Consider the following 24,592-nt stretch of genomic DNA (forward strand, 5'->3'; position numbering starts at 1 on the left):
TTATTTTGGGGTGTAATATTAGTACATTTCTCGCACATCCTTCCAAACCTTCGCATTACAGAACTCAGTAAATTCAGAGCTCCGAATTTCAGAACACTGCCTGAACAAATAAACTCCAATTCAGCCAAGAAATTAATGTTAAACTCATTGTGTGGAAACAAACAAACAAACAAACGTCGGGACTCGTATTTAGAGATATGACAGCGTGACAGAGAACACTCGTATTCGAACCCAGACACGTAATAAGATCATGATATTGTTCGAATCGAGTTTACAACTGATATTGTGAATGTAGGGGTATGAGCGACGGTAGTGAAGCGGTTAAGATACCCGTCTTGAAAAGCGTAATGAGAAGATTCAAATCCAATTAATGAAGTCGCAAGCAACAGCTAGTCCATGATAAATAAATAAAATGAATAAATAAATATATACGGGGCAAATTACACTGATCGAGTTGGCCTCGAAGTAAGTTCGAGACTTCTGTTACGAGATAACTAATTCAACGATACTATATTTTATAATAAAACAGATAAACATCCAAGACCCAAGCCAATCAGAAAAAGTTCCTTTCTCATCATGCCCTGGCCGGGATTCGAACCCGGTACCTCCGATGTCACAGACAAGTGTACTACCGCTGCGCCACAGAGGCCGTATAATACTGAATAGCAGCTTAAAACACAAACCGCCCAGTTAATCCTACCACCGTTAGTAGCCGCCACAATTCTTGGCAGCAAGGATCTTAACCCTCTACTAACTGAGCGGGGTTTATTTGTAAAATAATGGAATTTTGTATAAAAAACTAAGTAGTCAATATTTTGACACATAAAAGTGTTTTTTTTTGTAATGGTGCCGGGAACTACACGGGGTTTCGGCACCAATAGAAAAATTAATAGTACCACTCCATCTCTCTCCTATATCGTAAAAGGCGATTATGGGTAGGCTTATAAACTTGGGATACTTCTTGTAGGCGATGACTCGTAGCAACCTATCACTATTTGAATCTCAATTCCAACATTAAGTTACACATCTGAATGTGGCATTTCAGTATTTTCGAGACTGTTAGCTATGTTTACCCCGCTAGGGATATCGATGTGACTGTATGTATACTACCAACATTTTGCCAGAAAGGTTTATGTGCCCTGGTTAATCTCCGTATAAATACGAAACAGATTATCTAAATCGACATTGATAGGTACCACATACTGAGAGAAAGCAGATTTTGGTTTTGCTAAAAATCCTCTACCATTGGAACCCTTAAGCCTTACATTTATTTTTGCAAATAATCGTAGATACGAATTTTAGAACTTTAGGTCAATAAGGTTCAGCCAAATGAGTTTCGATATACTTTTAAATTTCTTTTTAATTTCAGGATGAAAATAATGTTGTATTTTATACTAGCGATCTGCCCCGGCTTCGCACGAATGCAAAGACGATGTTATAAACCTAAATTTTTAACGCAAAATATTCTCTTGAATTACTCTATCTACAACATAATACTTTGATTAGTTTTAACAAACAAAGGGACAAACTGACTTTGTTTTATACTTAGTACTGATGTTTCTTAATTTTATTTTTATTTAAAACTTCCGCTATTTATTAAACAATACGGACATTTCACCTAAATTTAGATCGTATCAGAAACTCGATTGTAATAAATCACTCGCATTACAAAAAGGTTCTCGATGAAAAGTCACTCGAAAACTGTGAACGCAAATAGTAGAGGCTAATCCCCGGGAACCCTATCCCGAATTGGGGTTGAACAGGAATATGGTTTTTCTCATTTCCGCGCCACGGAATTCCTCTTGTACGTTTATTTTTATTCGTATTTGTATTCCTTCCCCGGCGGCCATATTTTCTCGCGACGCTAGAGGGGGCAACTTCGAAAACGTATGGAGATTTTGTCAATTATGGATTTCGTAAAGGCGGGAATTTTGGTTAGCTTCAGAAATTCCTATTTGTTCTCATGTCTAATTTCTACTCTTTGCGTATTTCAATTTGATACTTAAGCGCGAAGAATGCTGCAGTGCAGTTTGTTAACGCTCCTTCTGCACTGATGCTTTAGAAGCGGCAGTAAGCTTAGTTATTAGTTATTTATTTGACGTCAACCAATGTTGTGAAACCAAAAGATATGACAATTATTTAGTGATATTGAAACGTCTCATAATAATGAATAACAGTTTTGAATTTGAATTTGCGCGAATGTCACATTTGAAAATAGAGCCCGTGATAGATTCTCGCTATTTTAGAATATATCTAGTGTAAAAAGTGAGTGCTAATATATTTGTACCTATAATGACGGCCTCTGTGGAGCAGCGGTAGTATATTCGTAATGCTTACCTACCTAGCTACCTAACGCTAACGAATACCGGCCAGGGCATGATGAGCAGCGAACTTTTTCTGATTGGCCTGGGTCTTGAATGTTTATCTATTTAAGGATTTATTACAAAATATAGTATCGTTAAGTAAGTATCTCGAAACACCAGTTTTTAACTTACTTCGAGGTTAACTTAATCTTTGTAATTAGTCACACATGTAAGTATTTATTTTGTTTGTATGAAGTTAGTTATTTCCATTTTCAACACACAAAAAACACTAAACGACTTCTTCTTAGCTAATTTTCTACATACCTACATACATATAATCACTTCTATATCCCTTGCGGGCTAAACAGAGCCAACAGTTTTGAAAAGACTGATAGGCCACGTTCAGCTGCTTGGCTTAATGATAGAATTGAGATTCAAATAGTGACAGGTTGCTAGCCCATCGGCTAAAAGAAGAATCCCAAGTTTATAAGCCTATCCCTTAGTCGCCTTTATATACACGCTTGACAATAACGGATGTTGCCCTTAAAATTTATCTCTTTTATGAAGACACATGTAACTGAAATATATTTAAAACCAATTTTTTTTACATAAATACCGTTATGTGAAACGAAGTAGGTACTTAGTTCGTAAGGCGTGATAGTGGTACGCCTTTTTCCTCAAAATAGTAAATATCACCTACACGCGTTGCCTGCTAAACCTGTCTTGAATAAAAAAAGTCGGAGCCGCGTAACTCCTGAACTAAGCCTTACACCACGTGGAAATTCTGCTTTATGACCTCTTTTGGCTGTAGGGCTGAGAAAAAGGACATTTTACTTCTTAACTCGAATTCACTTATTAAAAGACTTCGGTATTTTTTTATGATCAGCGGATTCCTGGTTATTAGACGCATACATACATATGGTCTATATCCCTTGCGGGTTAGACAAAGCCAACAGTCTTGAAAATACTAAACGGCCACGTTCAGCTATTTGGCTTAATGATAGAATTGAGATTCAAATAGTGACAGGTTGCTAACCCATCACCTAAAAAATAATCCCATGTTTGTAAGCCTATCCCTTAGTCGCCTTTTATGACATCCCTGGGAAAGAGATGTGGTACTATTCTTTTTTGTATCGATGCCGGGAACCACACGGCTCTAATATTTTCTAATGATAGTGCCGTGTGGTTCCCGGCATGCTTGAAAAAAATCTCTTCTATACTCGTACGTATTCCTTAGATATAAAGCATATCTAAGGAATACGTACGAGTATAGAAGAGATTTTTTTTGTAATTATTTAATTATTTACTTATTTAAGGTTTATTGTAGAAAAAACAAATGTATAGCACAATTGGCGGACTTAATGCTATATAGGTCGTGCCGTGTGGTTCCCGGTATCAGTAGAAAAAGTCCTTTTTTTCCACTGATATCGTAGATAGATAGATAAAATATATATTCGACAGTGCTACAAACACAAACACATATAACAATAACAAATCCTTAAAACTAAAACAGGTGTGTTACAGCAAGTCAAAATGGTCATAACTCAGCGATCTTTTGGCACTGAAAAAGTACAAAAACGCTGATTTTCACTACGGTACTGAAACAAAAAGTTAATAAACAAATAAATATGTTTAAGGTATTGTCATAAAAGGCGATTAATGGATAGAACCATTCTTGCGCGAGTCAGACTCGCACTTGACCGAATTTTTTTACGAACATACATTATCGATTAATCTAACAAACTCATCATTACTGCGTCAACAATCAATTTTATCAATTTATCTACAAATAAAAAATCATGCACTATAATCGTGACGTCGCCATCTTGTTTTCCCCGTCACAATGACTGGCAACCCTGGATGGTTACGTCGCCTATTTTACAAATGTCAAAGCTAAAACTTGAGGAAAAGATTGTAGGGAATAAATTATCACCCCTGTGAGGGGAACAGGATTCGGGTGTATAAAGCGTTTAGAATGACTTACGATTTCGGGCTGATACGGGAACATGGGCGATTATGGAGAAATCTGGGAATGTATGATTTGTTGCATAGCATATTGTTTTGATTGTAAATCATTGGAACGATGTTAGAGGTAGTTTTATGCTGGCAGAGCATGATCAACAGCAAAATAATAATATCTAGGTATATATAATATACCTAGATCTATATACATGCCGTGTGGTTCCCGGCACCAATACAAAAAAGAATAGGACCACTCCATCTCTTTCCCGTGGATGTCGTAAAAGGCGACTAAGGCTTATAAACTTGGGATCCTTCTTTTAGGCGACGGGCTAGCAACCTGTCACTATTTGAATCACAATTCTATCATTAAGCCAATTAGCTCAATGTGGCCTATCAGTCTTTTGAAGACTGTTGGCTCTATCTACCCCGCAAGGGATATAGACGTGATTATATGTATGAACAATAAAAAGGTAGGGAAGCTTACCCACCATATTAATAAATGCATAGTCCCTCTGTGTACAAAACTCTTCATTAGAGCCATCATAGCATTGTTGCTTGTGTGAGTTGCTCCTTTATACAGGGATCGAGGATTTTTTTTTTCAAACTTAACTTTGTGTATGGTGCAAGTTACGAGAGAATGACATTTATTTTTACGAACTTCTATTCATTAATCCGACCATTGCAATGTTAGGATTAATGGTTTATAATTTACCTTTAGCAATGCTTTTGAAATTATCTAAGATATTCATCTCTCGCTTGCCACAGTCATCCGGTTTGATATTACGAGTAGATTCACTATCGCGATGCTTATTTTGTCTACCCATTAATGCTTTAATAGAACAATGTTTGATGTAAAATTTTGACAAAAGGCCACTTTGCGTCTGAAATAAAATATTACACATTTCGTGTCTTTATATCTTTCGTGGTAGATAGAGGCAGTAACATAGCATTAGTTTGACTACTACTAAAGTCAGTTCGTGGTATACAGAGCCAACAATCTTGAAAAGACTGATAGGCCTGTTTTGCTGGCTTAATGATGGAATTGAGATTCAAATAGTGACAGGTTGCTGGCCCATCGCCTGAATGAAGAATCCCAAGTTTATAAGCCTATCCCTTAGTCACCTTTTACGACATCGGCAAAGAGATGGAGTGATCCTATTCTTTTTTATATTTATGCCGGGAACTACGGCTTTTATTATCACGAAATAAGGCACAGATATACATATACATCGACTAAAATAAGAATCCGAATTGCCATCTTTTAAGAATTTATTATTGACTTGCGTAAGTCAATAAATCGCCTTACGCTTCTATTTTGCACCTCACACAAAAGGGATCAGGATAAATTGCGCCCTAAACCATGGATACATGTATGATGGCTGTATTGTAAAGCTGATGGAAAACTTTTGGCAAAGGGTGTGGGCGATTTTCACATTGTACATGATACTGTCTCTGTTTGTACGGACAAAGGGATTATTTGAAGGAGCCTTGCGCGAGGAATTAATGAATACGGGCCCTTATCGTGTCTAATAGATTTGAAGGCTGGTTTTCAGAACTGATGAAAATTATTTTGTTGATTGGTTTATTAAGGGTGAGGCATAGAATTTGACGAAACCAGTATGAGAGCTTAATTATACAAAACTAGCTGTTGGCCGCAACTTCTTCCGACTTATTTCTTATTTTTTTTTGTTTTAAGTGATGTTGTTGTTATTCCAATAGCTAAGCTATTTTACTGTATAGCTTCATGAAAGTCCGTTCAGAAGTTTCTCCGTGAAAGACTAACAAACACATATATATATATACACATAAGTGTTACAAACTTCGGCATTTATTATACTAACAAGATTTAAGTACTGAATGAAGTGTCCGCTAGGATTTTATGGCAATTTATTTACGACTGAGTTTTAATCGTACAAGGTATGACCCTTTAAAAATGTTAAATAGGCATAAAATATTTTAAAAAAAGCGTGATCAATAAAGATATTTCATATTTAGTAAATTTATGTTTGACTTTAACAATAAAATTTTACAAATTGGTATTTTAAACGATCATGTCAGTAATAAACGTACTAAAAAAAATTTTACAATAAAAAAAATTGTGTAATTTTTTTTTTCTTTTAACAATAAAAGTTGGAATTTTATTTGGCAAAGGTCATGTTAATTGTGCAAAGTCTGGCCTTTGACCGTCGTTGGTACAAAATATGTACATTTTATGTTATTTCTGCGTAAACAAGGGGAAACACGGTGATTATTGTCACGGAGTATACAATAAACCCACTGACATTTAATATTCTCAAATTTCATGAGTGTAAGGTCATAAAATTCGATGAAAAATTGTTTAAAACGGTTGTAAAAATGGAAGAAAATAATTTATATATTGTTATTTATTGTCTGTAAATCAGCTGTCTATATTTCTTACGGGGTAGACAGAGCTAGCAGTCTTTTGAAAATACTATGACCACGCGCGTTCGGCTGTAGCGGACCTGATAGCTAGAAAAAGGTTATTTTTTATTATAAACTAGCTTCCCCCCGCCACTCCGTCCGCGCGGATGTCGGTCATCGCGTGGATGGTTTATTTCTCAATCTTGAGTAATTCTAACTATGACATCTTTTAAATATCTATTGGATCCAATTACTGCTAGGCCCATAATAATTAAGGAGATCCCTCTATTGAGCTACTGCTGTTGAGTTCGCGTTCTGTAGTAAGTAATCCGGTCAATTTAGACCAAAAAATAAGAATGAAGCTACATTAATTCCCATCAAGCTGAAAATGAGTATAATTGTTTAAAACACAATTAAAAGCATTATTTCGAAATTCCCCATGATTCCGGTTTAAGGAAAAAAAATTACCCAAGGTCAAAGGTAAAAAAAATGGGTTTTTCACGATTTTCTTCAAAACGGCAAGTTATATCGGAAAAATTACCTTAGACATAGATTGTAGATCATAAAGTTATCTATTAAAAGAAATCAATATTTTTTTTCAATAAAGCTACCGTTTCTGAGATATAACGATGCAAAAAGTTGCAAGCGTCATAATATGCATAAGCACGTCTCATATATACTCTGTGTAGCAGTAATATAAGTAAAAATATTGTCCTCTCGGTAATTTTAACTTGAATTCAAAATATAAAATATACATAAGTATAATGAAACCCAGTCCCTTCATTTATACTGTAGTGAAACCTTGAGACAACATCTGTCTCTCTGTTTAATTGTCTTTATTGAAAAAAAGTATTGATACCTTTTTTATAGATAACTTTATGATCTACAATCTATGTCTAAGGTAATTTTCTGATAAAACTTATCGTTTTGAAGAAAATCGCGAAACACCCATTTTTTAACTTTGACTTTGGGTTTTTTTTTCCTTAAACCGGAATCATGGGGAATTTCGAAATAATGCTTTTGATTGTGTTTTAAATAATTATAATCATTTTCAGCTTGATGGGAATTAATGTAGCTTCGAATGTCTAGATTGACCGGACTAAAGTATTTTTTTGCCGCAAACGGTTCAAGCTAAATCCAACTTTCGGCGCTATAAGTTACGGCGCTGAATCCACTGCGGGTAACGTAACGTGTGTTCGCGGTTCTACAGAACAACGTCTATGGATAAACTGAAAAATTAAGATTTTTTCTTCTTCGTATTTTTTCAGGATAAAAAGTATCCTATTTTATGCCCAGGACAATAAGGTATAATTATACCAAGTTTCATCAAAATCGAACCGTTAGTTTTCACGTGATGCCTGAACATACAGACAGACAGACAAAAATTTTTTTAATCACATATTTGTGTTTGGTATCGATCCAGTAACACCCCCTGCTATTTATTTTTTCAATATTTTCAATGTACAGAATTGACCCTTCTACAGATTTATTATATGTATAGATAGATAGATAGAAAACTTAATGAAAATGAACTCAAATTAAAAGTAAAGCTAAAACTACTTAAAAAAAAGAAAGAAAAATAGTTAATTACGATCTAAAATTTAATTTACAAATTGTACAGTACCTACTTGCATAGCATCAACATGCGGGAGTGTGTCCAAAAGGCTGGCAGCATTGCTAGGAATAGATATCTTCCGTGCAGATTCTAAAAGTCATTCAAGAAAAGGCTAATGCCCTGGGGTTTTTCTTATAGGCGATGGGCTTGAAACTTAACTCATCAGCCTTTTAGTATTTTTAAGACTGTTGGCTAGATCTAATGCCGTAAAAGACCTAAATCAAATTGTAAAGAAGTTATTCTAAGTAACAAAGCTCTAATAAATACTGTGCCGTTTGGTTCCTGGCTTTTAAGAAAAGGACCACTCCATCTCCTTTCCCATGGATGTCGTTAAAGAAGACTAAGGGATAGGCTTGGAACCTGTCACTATTTGAATCTTTATAATGGAAATAAGGCATTAAGTTGAACTTGGCTTTTCGGTCTTTTCAAATTGGCTCTGTCTACCCTGCAAGGCATACAGACGTAATAATATGTATGTAATAGAAAATGGTTTAGGTATATCTTTTCAGTGACTGCGTTATTATACAGTGTAGAATAAAAAATATGTCTAGCCACAAAATAAAAAATGCATGCGCAACGCTCAAGTTCCAAACTTTTCAAAAGCACGTACAGTACTCACCACATCATTATATACGAGTCCATTGTATTTTGGAAACTATCACTGTGACATAAGGTCTATGTGAGGTAGTTTTATATGTTTCTAATTGTACAGTCGACCGCGTAACAAGTTAAAATGAACGGAACTATGACGCGGAAATAGAGGATACATACATACAATCACGTTTATATCCCTTGCGGGGTAGACAAATTCAAATTCAAAATTTTTATTCATTATTATAGGATACTTCAAATCGCTTAATAATTGTCAAAACGTATGGTTTAACAACATTGGTTGACGTCAAAAGACAGACAAGACAGAGCCAACAGTCTTGAAAAGACTGATAGGCCAAGTTTAGATATTCGGCTTAAAGAAAGAATTGAGATTCAAATAGTGACAGGTTGCTCACCTATCGCCTAAAAGCCCTTAGTCGCCTTTTACGACATCCATGGGAAAGAGATGTAGTGGTCCTATTATTTTTCTATTGGTGCCGTGAACCACACGAAATAGAGGATAATTTGCAGCGAATTCGGGTAGGTTGATGTGATGTTGACTGTACAAAGTTATGGCAAGCACAATTTGATATTCCATTATTCGTCTGACGTGTGAGTTTAGGCGGTCCACTAAAATATGTCGGGTTAAAAATAAATAAAATCAATTGTGTTTATTACATTTGTTTGAAAGGGTACCTAGATACCTAAGTCATTATGAAAATTTTGGCCAAAGATTTACGTACATACATACATACATATGGTCACGTCTATATCCCTTTCGGGGTAGACAGAGTCAACAATGTTATAAAAAGACTGATAGGCCACGAAGCTATCTGGCTTAATGATAGAATTGAGATACAAATAGTGATAGGTAGCTAGCCCATTGCCTAAAAGAAGAATCCCAAGTTTGTATCCTATTCCTTAGTCATCCTACGAAATTCATGGGAGAGAGATGTATAAAATCATAACCAAATAATGTATTCAAAATAAAAAACATTCTTATCATCTCAAATACTTTATGCATCGTATTCAGTGGAGTAATTTATCTGTTGCGGTTAACCTCAAAATAAGGTTATTACAAAAGAATAACTTGACGTGAGAGAAGAATTCAAATCTAAATTATATATTTGACGGCCCGTTTAATGCGATGGTTGCGAACCTACAGGAAGAATTCCAAGATTTTTATCCTATCCCTTAGTCGCCTTTTACGACATTCATGGGAAAGAGTTGTAGTGGTCCTGGTCATATTACCTTTCACTATTTGAATCTCAATTCTACCATTTAGCCAAACAGCTGAACGTGGCCTATCACTTTTTTTAGCGATGTTGGCTCTGTCTATCCCGCACGGGATATATACGTGAATATATGTATGATTTTACGAATTCTTAAATTTATAAAAGTATTAGTATTTCATATTTATTTATACTAATATTATTAAGCTGAAGAGTTTGTTTGTTTGTTTGAACGCTCTACTCTCAGGAACTACTGGTTCAAATTCAAAAATTATTTTTGTGTTGAATAGAACATTAATCGACGAAGGCTTTAGGCTATATAACATCACGCTGCAACTTTTAGGAGGAGGAGTAAACGGGGAGAATCCATCCAATTCATCTTTGAGGGCTTCAATGATGCCCAAAATAACTATTCCACGCGGACGAAGTCGCGGGCACAGCTAGTAATATATAATGGAAAGTGAGGCTATAAAACTGTTGTCGTCCTGGTTCCTCTTTAATTTGTATTGGACACCCACAAAAATGGTATAATTATGAAACGGCACATAATTCAAATCGCGGACGCGAATAAAACGTTTATGCCTCCATTAAATTGCAATGAATTAAAAATACAATGAAAGATTAAAGTTTAATGGTCGTATTAATTGGCGTTGGTGGACCGTCACGCGAACACCGGTACCTTTGACGCCTTATGATGTAAATCATAAATTATTACTTGTTTTACTTCGAAATATACATACATACATAAAATCACGCCTCTTTCCCGGAGGGGTAGGCAGAGACTACCTCTTTCCACTTGCCACGATCTCTGCATACTTCCTTAGCTTCATCCACTTCATGCAAGCTCAGCGGTTTCGGGTACTTTTGACCTGACCCTTTACCAGGACGTCCTTAATTTGATCAAGATACGTTCGTCTAGGTCTTCCCACTCCGACCTTTCCCTCCACACTCACCTTGTATATCTGCTTAGTCAACCTGCTTTCATTCATCACACATATATGGGCTGTAGCGGCAGCGATAGTTCGGACTCGACCGTCACAAAGGGATTATCTTCCGTTAGGCCATTTGATGATTTTAATTTTGGTTAATTTAACACATATCTACATATGATCACGTCTATATCCCTAGCGGGGTAGACAGAGCCACCAGTCTTGAAAAGACTGATAGGCCACGCTCAGCTGTTTGGCTTAGTGATAAAATTGAGATTCAAAGTCGCCTTTTACGACATCCGTGGGAAAGAGATGGAGTGGTCCTTTTCTTTTTGTAATGGTGCCGGGAACCACACGGCACATGGTTAATTATAATGTTAGTTTTATTTTTCATAGATGAAATACTTACCATATTTAGACAATTAGGGAGTAAATCAGTATGAAGCGAAGGCAACATTTTTTTTTATAAAACACTTTTCGCGACATGGGGTGGTTTTTTATTTTTCTATAGAAACTTGGATTTTGACACACGACAAACCTAATTACTGTGTCAAAATGTTGACGTATTCATAATGAGTTCCCAACTGCTTTTAAAATGCAACGATTTTAAAATGGTAGTTTTGGATTCGGCGATCAAAAATAATATAGACCTATTAAATGTCAAAGTAAAAAAATTATATAGGATATTTTTTATAAACTAGCTAATGCTAGCTAGTTAATTTTTTAATGTTTCCCTACATTTGTGAGGTGTATACGTTCCAAATAACAGCTATAAGTAAGTAGTTAATTGACGGCCTCTGTGGCGCAGCGGTAGTACGCTTGTCTGTGACAACAGAGGTCCCGGGTTCGAATCTCGGCCAGGGCATGATGAGAAAAGAACTTTTTCTGATTGGCCTGGGTCTTGGATGTTTATCTATATAAGTATTTATTATAAAATATAGTATCGTTGAGTTAGTATCTCGTAACACAAGTTTCGAACTTACTTCGAGGCTAACTCAATCAGTGTAATTTGTCCCGTATATATATATATATATAAGTAAGTAGTATATTTATTACATTTTATATATAAAAGTCTCGTGTCACAATGTTCGTTCCCGTACTCCTTCGAATTCCCATGAAATTTTGCGGGCATATTGAGTAGGTCTAAGAATCGGCCAACACCTATTTTTCATACCCCTTAGTGATTAGAGTTGTCCATTCTTAACATTTTTTTTTAACTTGAAATTACTTAAAAGTTATTAGTATGGCAAAACAACATTTGTCGGGACAGCTAGTACACATATATAATGACGCCTCAGAGAGACATATTTTTCCAATTTCCAAGTTCTCTGCATACTTCTTTTGCTTCACCCACATTCATGACTCTTTTCATTCAGCTCGTAGGTTTCGATTTCTAGCGGCCATTTTACAAGGGTAAATGTTTTATAATACGAAACAAATTATCTTTATTGCCCATAAAAAAAATTACATATGTAGTAGAAACATACAATACGAATTTGTTGAGCAAAGACTTATCGCTAAGCAATTTCTTCCAGCCAACCTTGATCAATATTCCTGGGCAAAAATATGGGAAAAAAAGAATAGGTGGTTTCTTAATATATAACAAAAACAAATTGAGCGACATATCAACGATCGACCCAAATCATTAGGTCTAAGATTCGTATTTTTATATAAGAATTCAGTATTACGAGTGAGGATCCGCAGACGTAGGTATCCTACTCACGTATTTAAGAAATCTTGTATTATTTCTCAAAGTTTCTAAAAACATATTTCTACGGACATATCGTTGGCTGTATGCCTTGATTTCACGGGCCGGTGGCTCCGAAAACAATCCAAAAGGCCAAGTCTTGACATTTGATAGAATGCTCCTTGGGGCGGCTACGATCTGTTGTATCCAATAGAATTATAAAGGGGAATCATTTTTATTTGCGAAAGCCAATACTTGGGAAGGGTTTGGGAAATCTATTGCTATTTTATGATTGTATTTTGTTTTTAAATAATTTCAATCGCCATGAGAATTGTAATCCTTTCCGGCTCTAAAGCACAAAAGGACCAAATTTTCAAATCGGAGTGATTTATTTAACTGTTTTACAACATGTGCGATTCATAACGACGACATATAATTGCAGACTATTTTAGTACTACCTTTATGTATGTATATTATGTTTGTATGTTTTACATTTTTCTACCCAAAAGTTGGCTGGAAGAGATTGATTAGCGATAAGTCCGCCTTTGATCAACCTATTCATATTCTACTACATAATATGTATTATTTTATGGGCAATAAAGAAAAATTGTATTCTATACATGCGCTTTGGAAGCGGTAGTAGATATAATTAGTTTTAAGTGATGTGACGTCAATAAGTGATACCTTGTATCGAATTTTGAAAATAAATCTATTCTATACTATAAATAAAAAAATAGATTTATGTATATAGTAGTACTATCATTTTACTTTTAGAGCAGAGCGTGCGCAATGAACCGAAGCTAGTGAGATACTCAGACGTAACACAAAGCGAGCGAATATTCCACATATCAGCGCTGAAGTCAGTTATCTAAACATTCCCGTATAGGAATGTTAATAGTTCCACTTCTATAAAATACGGGGAAGTTTGCACGCGATACGGAAACACGCCACGTGCGTGCTTCGCCTTTTTTTTTCTAATGCGCCTACCGAGTGCCATTATTTCATCAATCTATTTCAATTTATATGATGACGTACTTAATGTATTATACATTATCCTCTAGGGTACGATATATTACCCCTATGTTAAGGTTTCATTGTATTTTCACGTGTTTTATTTTCTTTAGCCTGTGTCTGCTTGATAGCCACACAAAAATAGTGTTCGTCTTTATCATTTACAGGGAAGCAGAGCAACAGTGACTGTAAAGACTGAAAATAAAGTGACTGGTTACTAAACAGCCTAATAATCTTATATTTAAATAGGTGGTTGATATGTATAAAACTATAAACTTCAGTAAAATATATTCCATGGACGATTTAAGAAAAACATATTAAGGTCACATCATTTTCTGTTAATGCATTACCTACTATTGGCTTAAAAACACTTTTGAGGTCGGCAAACTAATTTGCAATAAGGCGATTTTTGAACGTAGAATACGCTGCTCTCCGATCAAAATATGAAACAAGAAGTGTTGCCACATATTCAATAATAAAAAGGTACTAAATAAAAAGCAATAAGAAAAAAAAATACATAGTGTGAATTTCCAATATAAATACTGGCCTGTCATCTATTTCGAAATTCGAAGCCCATCTTCAAAATAATATGCATACCGTACACAAAATTCAGCAATTTTTCCGATATACCTACAAGAATTTTCAATTTTAAGACCCCGTCGTACGACTGCGGCATTAAAATAAAATACGACTGGTGTCGCCAGTCGTCACGTAAAAGCCATCCATCACTACCGTGTGTAGGCCCCCTAATGCCGCGACACGTGGCAGGCTGAGACGCGTCTGGTAAAAAACTACCCAGTGTGTGCCAGGCCTTTGGAAACTACTAGCAACTTTGGTTATTTTGTTTTTTTTTTTACATAATTCTTTTTTTATTATTATTGTAGTATTGTTGTAGTATATAAAAAGATAAAAGAAAAAAAAACTCTTTATAATTAAAACAACAGCGGGTAAAAAGCGTGTCAAATTTTCGAATAATAAGAAGATTTTTAATGTAGGAAAAGGAAACTTTTGCTTACACTTTTGCGATGTTTTTTTTTAAACGGGGGGTTCAAAAAAGCGCGTCGAATTTTTGAAAAATGTAAAAAGGTCACCGTCTCGCCTCTAGTCACGCGCCGCTCATTTATTCTGTTCGACTCCTTTCAGCGTTTTCGGCGCTGGTGCCGGATAAATGAGTTTTCCCTATTTTTCAATTACAATGGCTTTACGTTTCAAACGCGTGGACGTTTTGGTAGAATAAAAATAACTAGAAGAACATATTTCGGTTAGTTTTCTTACTAAGTAATTGCAACTCCGCCCATGGGAATTATCAGTGACAGTGAAAAGTACATATATACAACATTTTATCAAATTCAAATGTTTGCTTTTTTCATTATCATGGGACGTTTCAACATCACTTATTGTCATATCTTTTGGTTTCACCACATTTATTTACGTCAAATAAATTACTTAAAACCAAGTTTACTACTGTCAGTGCAGAAGAAGCGGTAACAAACTGGACTGGAGCATTTTCTTCAATAACATCAACTTCACCATTATCCAAACATTAAGAATTGAAATGTGGACGAGAGAATACATTGTTCAGATTTATTGATTTTTATGAGATTTTTATAATAAAATATATATATTTATAATTTTTATACATCGGCGATTTTAAATAGATTTATGTACAGAGCGTAATTTAATTTAGGTTCAAATCGAACTACAATATAATTCACGTGCCAAGCTCAAGCCAATAATATACTTTTGGCCGTACACGTCATCCCTTCAACCGCATCTAAACACAAATTTTTGTACCCAGGACTTCAACAACAAAATGCAGCGGCGCCTCGCCTCACAGAGAGAGACGGCGGAGAGAAGAAGAGGCAATGACTAGCGGGTTTGCCGCGGCTTTGCACAAAGTCGCTCCGCCGCCGCCGCCTGCGCTGCTCCGGAGGTTGGGCGTGAAGGAACCGACTGGAGTTGGCAAGGTGAGAATAAAAGAATAATGTAATATAACTAGCTGTCCCGGCAAACGTTGTTTTGCCATATAAATATTTTTTAAGTAATTTCTAGTTAAAAAAATGATAAGGGTGGACAACCCTTAACACTTAGGGGTATAAAAAATATATGTTAGCCGATTCTCAGACGTACTGAATATGCATGCAAAATTTGGTTAAAATCGGTAAAGCCGTTTCGGAAGAGTACGGAGACAAACATTGTGACACGAGAATTTTATATATAAGATATTTATATATAAGATATAAGTTTATCGCTCACCATAATCATTTACAGTTAAGTTAATAGAACAATATAAAAACTTAATTTTAAGATAATTGGTACAATAACAATTTTTATTCATATTTAGGTGTTAGGCTAATATAACAGTACCTTCTATAAAATTATGGCGGATTGACACCTGAACTAGGACTAGTCCTGTATCTCAGGTTATCAACCCTCCACCTCAAGAAAAATGGTCTAATAATATACTGTTGACGGTAAAATAATAAACTGAATCTACATACTAGCATAGATATAATCACGTTTATAGCACTTGTGTAACAAGATGGAGTGGTCCTATTCTTTTTTTATTGGTGCCGGAAACCACACGTTTCTCATTTCTTAATAATAATTAATTCCGAAGGAGAATCATAAATATAGGTTTACGTTTATCAAATCAGGAGAAACTAGTTCTACATTCATTCATGTTTTTTAATGTAGACAATGTGCATTCGTCCATTATTTAGATTTAAGAGATCTATATTTGTATATTGACGTCCGATGAAAATGCTGCAGTGTAGTTTGTTCCGCCGCTTCTTCTACACATGCGCTTTGGACGCGGTAGTAGATATAATTAGATCTAAGTGATGTGACGTCAATAAGTGATACCTTGTATCCAATTTTGAATTCTATTCTAAAATGATTTTACTATTCGCTAATAATTATTTCTTTGATGAATTAAATTAAGCAATATATACAAACAGTATAGACTACATTATAGTTAAACCTGATTATAGTCTCATATTGATTTGGGTGATTTACCTCGTTTCCCTGTTAAGGGCAAGTTCGTAACTCCGTAACTCTTCAATTAACAGCCCCTTAAACAAGCAATAAGGCGAATGAAACGAAGTCTTGTCAGGAACGGAGAAAATAACATAAAGCTTCGTCTAGATAGACGCGAAACTGAGAATGCCTTTTCATTTATTTATATTATTTATGTACATAAAGGGGGAAAATTGAGAACTTAAACTAAAGAGAAATTCAACAATGGGCACTACTTATTTCTAGAGAAATTTCTTCTTATTGTGGCATGTTTAAAAATTTCGGTTTTATATATGTGTATACACATGTGTATGTAAGTATTTCTTTATTTATTGTTTATTGTAACATTTACAATTTGTAAAGTATAATAGGCGGACTAATGCTAATAGCATTAACTAACAGTCCGCCATTTAAGTCTAAATTGTGTTAGAGTAGAAATGCCATATTAATTGGTAATTCGTAGCCAACTGTACTTCATAATTTATAGAAATACACGCTAAAATGAGCGAAAATGTTGAATGAGCCCTTTTAAATCAAACCAATTTTAAGGCTATACATACATACTTTTAATCACGTCTGTATCCCTTGCGGGACAGAAAGAGCCAACGGTCTCGAAAAGACTGAAAGGCCACGTTCAGCTGTTTGGCTTAAACTGGAATTGAGATTCAAATAGTGACAGTTGCCTAACCATTGCTCACAAGAAGAATCCTGGGTTTATTAAGCCTTTCCCTTAGTTCCATTTTACGACGTGCATGGGAAAGATATGGAATATGTGTAGTAAAATAAAAAAAAGTGTAATAGCGTCAGTTTAAACTCAGCTTTACACATTGTTGGCAGTTTACTAATTGGTCAACCGTTAATGAGACAGTTGAAGTTTTCAAAGTAATGAACAAAATTAGTAGGTACGTATTTAATACTAACCGCCTTTTTTTTCCAGATTTTATTGATACAAAATATTCCTGTATGAACTTCGATTTTTCATATAAATAGTTACCGTAAAATGAGAATAGGGTTGCTAAGAATCATTTTGTACATTTTTTTGAAGACGACTTGATCATTACCAAGACAAGAAAGACAAACATCCATTAAATTTTCCAAATAAGTACTTTCACTGTAAATAAAGTATTAGTCACAATTATCAAGATAGTATTTTGTGTGTGCCGTGTGGTTCCCGGCACCAATAGAAAAAAAATAATGAGGCCACTCCATCTCTTTCCCATGGATGTCGTAAAAGGCTTATAAACTTGGGATTCTTCTTTTAGGCGATGGGCTAGCAACCTTTGTCACTATTTGAATCTCAATTTTATATTAAAGCCAAATAGCCGAACGTGGCCTATCAGTCTTTTCAAGACTATTGGCTCTGTCTGTCCCGCAAGGGATATAGACGTGATTATATATATGTATGTATTAAGGGTTAACACTATATCAGAGTCCTATAATTTTGCAACAATTATCAAGCTAGTAAGTATTAATAGTTAACACTACGAGAATTTTGCTTAATTTTTTTCATTTCTGGATCGGACGTACCACGGTCTCCTCTCCATCAGAGGAGTTAGAGTGCGAGTTTTACTCGATCAAACGTGAAGTAAATGCGAATTTGTATGTGATTTGATCAACGCCACCTAGCGGTAACGCGATGGCACTAATGCAATTCCATACAAATTCCCTAAAGTCGCACTTACCCTCATGAGTGCCAATTAATTACTGAATACAGATTTTTAAGCCTATTCAGCTGATAGCCATAGAAATACTTCGCGATGATAAAAAATGAGGTGATGACGCAACCGGAATGCGATGAGTCACGATGAGAGGTAGAAAAATAGAGACTACCTCTCCGAAATAGAGGGGTAGTAAGAGACAACATCTTTCCGCTTACCACGATCCCTACTTACTTCTATTAATTCATCCACATTCATTTTTCCTTTTTTAAACTCAATATACCTAACCTAGTTTATTATAATTGCAATATATTCACAGCACGAAGATTTATTACTCTTCCCGTAAAGAAGAATCGTTTTCTCAAGAAATTAAATGGCAAATCTTTTTATCCGAGCTAATCTCTATGCAGACTCCGTGGCTAACCGCTTAACCGGAGTCTTAATTCAAAGTTGATTAAGTTAGCCCGCACACAATAGCGGTAAAGTTCTCTGAAACCTCGCATTCAGCTTTCAAATGCATTTTTCTTAACGACTTTTATGTGCAATAAATAATAAGTAAATTAGTTTTGATTACCAGTGAAACGAGTATTTTGTTTTATTATCGTGATGGCGCTAAGAATTTGTAAGAAGTCATCATGTATTTATTTTTGACCTTTTAAGCAAAGGTGAAATAGAAAGACATGTTGACTCTTTGGCGTAGCGATAGTGTTTCTGCCGAAAGTCTCAGGTTCGATCAACGATCAGGTCATGATGGAAAATTTTCCATAATTTAGAATTGAAAAAAATTTAGATTAAAAAGCTCATTAGCTTTTTTGGATTGGACCTGGGCCTTCGATATGCAAAATTTAAAGTAGCAATTTCATATCCAACTCAATGAATTTCCCTTTTTTGGTCAAATTTTCTTCTTCCTCTTAGCTTTAGTCCCGGTTTCATCCACACCACTTGGACAAGGGGCACCTGTCTTTTTGGGAACTAAATAGAGGTAATACTCAGAGCCGAAATCTCTAATAATCTTAACAATTAGCTAAGTATATCTTATAGGTGCCATGTGGTTCCCAGCACCAATATAAAAAAGAGTAGGAACACTCCATCTTATTTCCCGTGAATGTCGTAAGAGGCGACTTAGGGATAGGCTTTTAAACTTGGGATTCTTATTTAAGGCGATTTGCTAGCATATATATCATAAAGCCAAACAGCTAAATGTGGCCTGTCAGTCTCTTCAAGACTGTTGGCCTTGTCTACCCCGCAAGGGATATAGACGTGACTATATGTATGTATGTTTGTATCTTATTTAACACATCATAAGCAACAACAAAAAACTTACGTCATATTTTTACCTCCAATATTCAATACCAAACAATTTCCAAACCTCGTGACCGACCATCAAAAGGACTCTTTAAATAAGCCGCCTAAACTATAAATACATCGAATAGTTTGACTTCAGTACGTGCTTTGGTCTGCTAATGCTATAATGCTACTAACGAGGAGCGTCCCGAGCTCACAGGAATCCCAGGACGATTCCTACAGGAACGTGCTGTCTGCACTTATCGACGTCTGGGAAGAAAAAATACCTATTGGGGATAATGGAACGGTATAGGAATAAGACTTAAGACGATACGATGCGACGCGATGCGAACAGAACTGCGCCGTAGAGAGAGATAGACGCCGTTTCGCTTTTTATTATGACGTGAAACGGGACAGCCATAGGTTTTCGCGCGATAAAAATTGCATCGCGTGTGATTTCCTACGGGGGCTTGAATAACAGAATCTACGCTGTTTCATCAAAATCTTTCTCTCTCTTATCAATTTCTATTGCTCGGTACTTTGTTTCTATGGTTTATTGTCGGGATCAAGTTTTCAATATTTATCCATGTCACATCATCTTACAATGAACTTTACCTAAGAAGAATCATCATCCTACATTGAACTTAACCTAAGAAGAATCATCATCCTACATTGAACTTTACCTAAGAAGAATCATCATCCGACATTGTACTTTACCTAAGAAGAACCATCATCCTACATTGAACTTTACCTAAGAAGAATCATCATCCTACATTGAACTTTACCTAAGAAGAATCGAACATGATCCAGCATGAGGATAGAATATCACAGTAAAGCGTCTATAGTCAGGAAATTCCTAAGATATTAAATATTGGCGACATACATATATAAAATTACACCATTTTACTTATTAGGCAGAGACAAAGTTTTTCCACTTGTCACGATTTGTTCAATCAGTAATCCTGATGATGTGTAAAACTACGATTTTTCATGTGATTTTTTAATGTGCCGTGTGGTTCCCGGCACCAATAGAAAAAGAATAGGACCACTCCATATCTTTCCCATGGATGTCGTTAAAAGCGACTTAGGGATAGGCTTATAAACTTGGGATTCTTATTTTAGGCAACGACGAACTATCAACTTGTCACTTTATATGAATCACAATTCTATCAGTAAGCCAAACAACTGAACGTGGCCTATCAGTATTTTCAAGACTGTTGGCTCTATTTACCCCGCAAGGGATATAAACGTGATAATATGTATGTATGTTTTTTTTTATATTTAAGCTAACCTTATTAAGAGGGTTAGGTTAAAAACGTACCTTAAATTCAATCTCTGATGAAATTAAGGACGTCCTGGTAAAGGGTCAGGTCAAGAGCAACCGAAACCGCCGAGCTTGCATTCATGCAAGTTCTCTTTTTGTTCCACACACAGACACACACACAACTCTCTGAAGAGAGTTATGAATGTGGATGAAGCGAAGGAAGTATGCAGAGATCGTGGCAAGTAGAAAGAGGTAGTCTCTGCTAACCCCTCCGGGAAAGAGGCGTGATTTTATGTATGTAAATTCAATCATGCCACAAACGCTCAAAAACGTATCTTTTAACATTCTCCTTGTTCACGTTCGATTAAAAACCGTCCTACCGATACAGATCATCGTCTTGCTCGTTAATTTAGTTACGCGAACACCCAATTAGGGCGCCGGCAGGGTTAATGTGATAAGTGACGAGGGAACGTGTGCGGCGGTATATACAAATTGCCATTAAATATTCCAAGTCTTATTTTTAGCTTTCATGTTGAACCCTAAAACGACGTGTTTGCAATAAGAGGGTTATGAATGTGGATGAAGCGGAAGAAGTATGCCGGGATTGTGACTAATGGAAAGATGTAGACTCTGCCTATCCCCATGGAAAGAGCCGTGATTGTGTAGGTAAGCGTCTGGTACGAAGAAAAAACAAAGCGAGCTAGCTGTTTTAAAAAAATCTTTAAAGAATATTCTATATTGATGTTTTTCTTTGAGATGATTGTCTAACCTGTCAATTTTATCAAAAATGTGGACTTCGATTCGTCTTTGCTACTAGCTCTGTCTACCTCGTAAAGTTAAAAGATGTTAGTTTAAGAGTTTTGGTGGGATGGTCGAACTTCCAAAGCGCATGTGTAGAAGAAGTGGCGGAACAAACTACGCTGCAGCTACATACTACTGCGTGTACTTTTCACCTGACGTCAATTTACAAATATAGATATCTTTGAATCAAAATCGAGAACGAATGCACATTATCTACATTAAAAAACATGAATGAATAAATACACAGCTAATTATACCTTTGTCATGAGTCAAAGACTCTTTGCTAAGTAATGAACATCATTTATTCTGTTAAAGAACACATTGTGTGTATTTAACCATGATCCGATTAGGGTGAAGTTCTTCTGTAAATGTTGTGAAAGTCAAATGAAAATAACTTCGTCTAAAAACCTTATGAGTAACTCTCTGTTTTTGATTTGTAAGAGGCTTTCTGTTGGTAACTTTACAAATTACTTACATAGTAGGTGTGTGGAGAGCGGGAGAGGTCTGTAAGGATGGTAGCAAGTGGAAATCCATAGTCTCTGCCTACCCCAATGGGAGACCGGCGTGATGGTATGTGTGTATGTATGTACTCACTTTCTTTCTAAACCACAACTCTCGCTCATATTTCAATTCGATTCAAAATCATAAAGTACATCAGTTGAAGTACAGTTACTGCTTATAAATAGGTACAATATAAACCCTGTTGGGCATAGCAATTTTAAAATACTAGTTTGAATATAACAGTAATAAAAAAAATGTAGTATTATATTTGTAGTTAATATGTATAAGTTATCCAAAATAAATATAAATTATAAAATTTATTTAATTAATAAAATGATATGTTATAATTAAAAAAAAAATGACAATATTTCTATCGTTTAAGAACTCATCATTGAAACTAAGGAGCCCAACAAAACACGTCCTATTTCGTATACCGCCAACACAGTATAAAAAATTAACAGCACAACGGGTCGTGAAACCAGTGGAAATTTGCAATTCAAGAAGCAATTCACCCCAGGATAAACGAAATGCCACCAGCAAAAACTGCCACCTAGCGCCGGTCGATAGACGTCGTTATGTGGTTTACTGTGTTTAGCTGTGTCTTCACTTACGTTTGCCGTGTGGTTCTCGGCACTTTTGAATAGGACTCGGTTTCTTTCCCGTGGACGTAAAAGGCGAATAAGGGAAAGTTTAATGGCTTATTCTTCTTTTAGACGAAAAGCTAGCCACCTGTCACTATTTGAATCTCAATTCTATGCCAAAAATCTGAACGTGGTCTATCAGTCATTTTAAGACTGTTGGAGAGATTCTGAGACTGCCTAACCCGCAAGGGATATAGACGTGATTATATGTATGAATAGTAATAGTATATTAACAATATAAAGATATATATGGGAATAAATATTAAAAAAAAAAATTACATAAATACAGCAGAAAATCTACAAAATTAAACGATGTAACAGTACCTATTACGCGTAAAACTAGTGAGAACGATTTCTCTTCAAGACCATTGTTACAAGGAAGAGGGAAATATAATAACATAAAATTCCAATCCTGAAGCAATCAAAAAATTCCTCAAAAATAAACCTTTCATCCAACATGACGTAAACAATTTTAACAATTTTTCTTACCAAATAATCCATTATTTTTTTTCCTGTTTACGTCAAAAACCCAATACTTAATATAAAAATAGTCGGACCGGTAAACGTGTCAGGCGATACCCAGCCGTGTGTCAAAACAATCTCCCGTGTTATTAGGCTCTAATGCTATTGGGTTCCCGAGGGATCGGCAGAGACCGTGGCTATTATTTGGTATTTGTTCCGCTATTGAGACTTAATTTAATATGACGGCGTCTTTTGTTATGAAATATAGGAGTTGCTCAACAAAACGAAGATTAGTGGTCTAATGATTTTACCACAGATAATTGAAGCTGAATTTGAATTGCGATTTTGAAATATAGATACTACCGTGTGGTACCCAACACTTTGGAATAGGAAAACTCCATCTCCTTCATATTGATGCAGTGAAAGGTGATTGAGAGATAGGTAAATAAAATTGGGTTTATTCTTCCAGGCGATAGGCTAGCAAAAAGTAAACAGAAAAGTGCCGTGTGGTACCCGGCACAAATTTAAAAAATGAATAGGACCAACGACCAAATCGCATCTCTTTCCCATTGATTTCGTAAAAGGCGACTAGGGATAGACTTGTGTCGCCATAATTTCGCTGTTATGATGGGCGCGCTGTATTTTCACCGTGATTGGCTGATGGCATGTGACGTTTAGTGACGTCGCCACAAAATAATGAATATTGGAATATTACAATACACTTATTACGATCCTTGAAGATGTCTCCTTAAGTATTAAAATAGTATAAAAGTCCTATATACTTTGGGTGTATATTTTATGTGGTTGTCATTTCCACAATAAAGAGCATCGAATGTTTACTTTATTCCCACTATCCTGTCAATTTGTAGCATCCAATGAGACGGCGGCCGCTGCCCGTGGGATTAAACTTCTTATTGATTATTGGACCCTTTTTTATTGAAAGGCTCCAAGACAAAGGATAGAAGAGATTTTTCGCTTGGAATTTTGATGATGAAAGACATATTAGTTTAGTCTCTTTTACGACATCTGTGGAAAAGAGATAGAAGTTAATAAATAAATATATAATAAATATATACGGTACAAATTACACAGATTGAGTTAGCCTCAAAGTAAGTTCGAGACCCTGTGTTACGAGATACTATCTCAACGATACTATATTATATATACTTATATAGATAAACATACAAGACCCAGGCCAATCAGAAAAAGTTCTTTTCTCATCATGCCCTGGCCAGGATTCAAACCAGGACC

At 35.5% G+C, this 24,592-nt stretch overlaps 1 protein-coding gene across 1 annotated transcript in view; it reads left to right on the forward strand.

Annotated features, from left to right (window-relative positions):
- Positions 1-15,543: 15,543 nt before the first annotated feature.
- The window catches only part of LOC106132815 (kinesin-like protein CG14535), a 62,404-nt gene continuing 53,355 nt past the window's right edge, over positions 15,544-24,592 (forward strand). Inside the window, exon 1 of the mRNA XM_013332349.2 lies at positions 15,544-15,679. Within this exon, the coding sequence (XP_013187803.2) occupies positions 15,578-15,679 (102 nt within the window). The 5' untranslated portion in view covers positions 15,544-15,577. The remainder of the gene's footprint in view (positions 15,680-24,592) is intronic.

This window comes from Amyelois transitella, chromosome 14 (genome assembly GCF_032362555.1).
Source record: "Amyelois transitella isolate CPQ chromosome 14, ilAmyTran1.1, whole genome shotgun sequence".
Classification (NCBI taxonomy): domain Eukaryota; kingdom Metazoa; phylum Arthropoda; class Insecta; order Lepidoptera; family Pyralidae; genus Amyelois; species Amyelois transitella.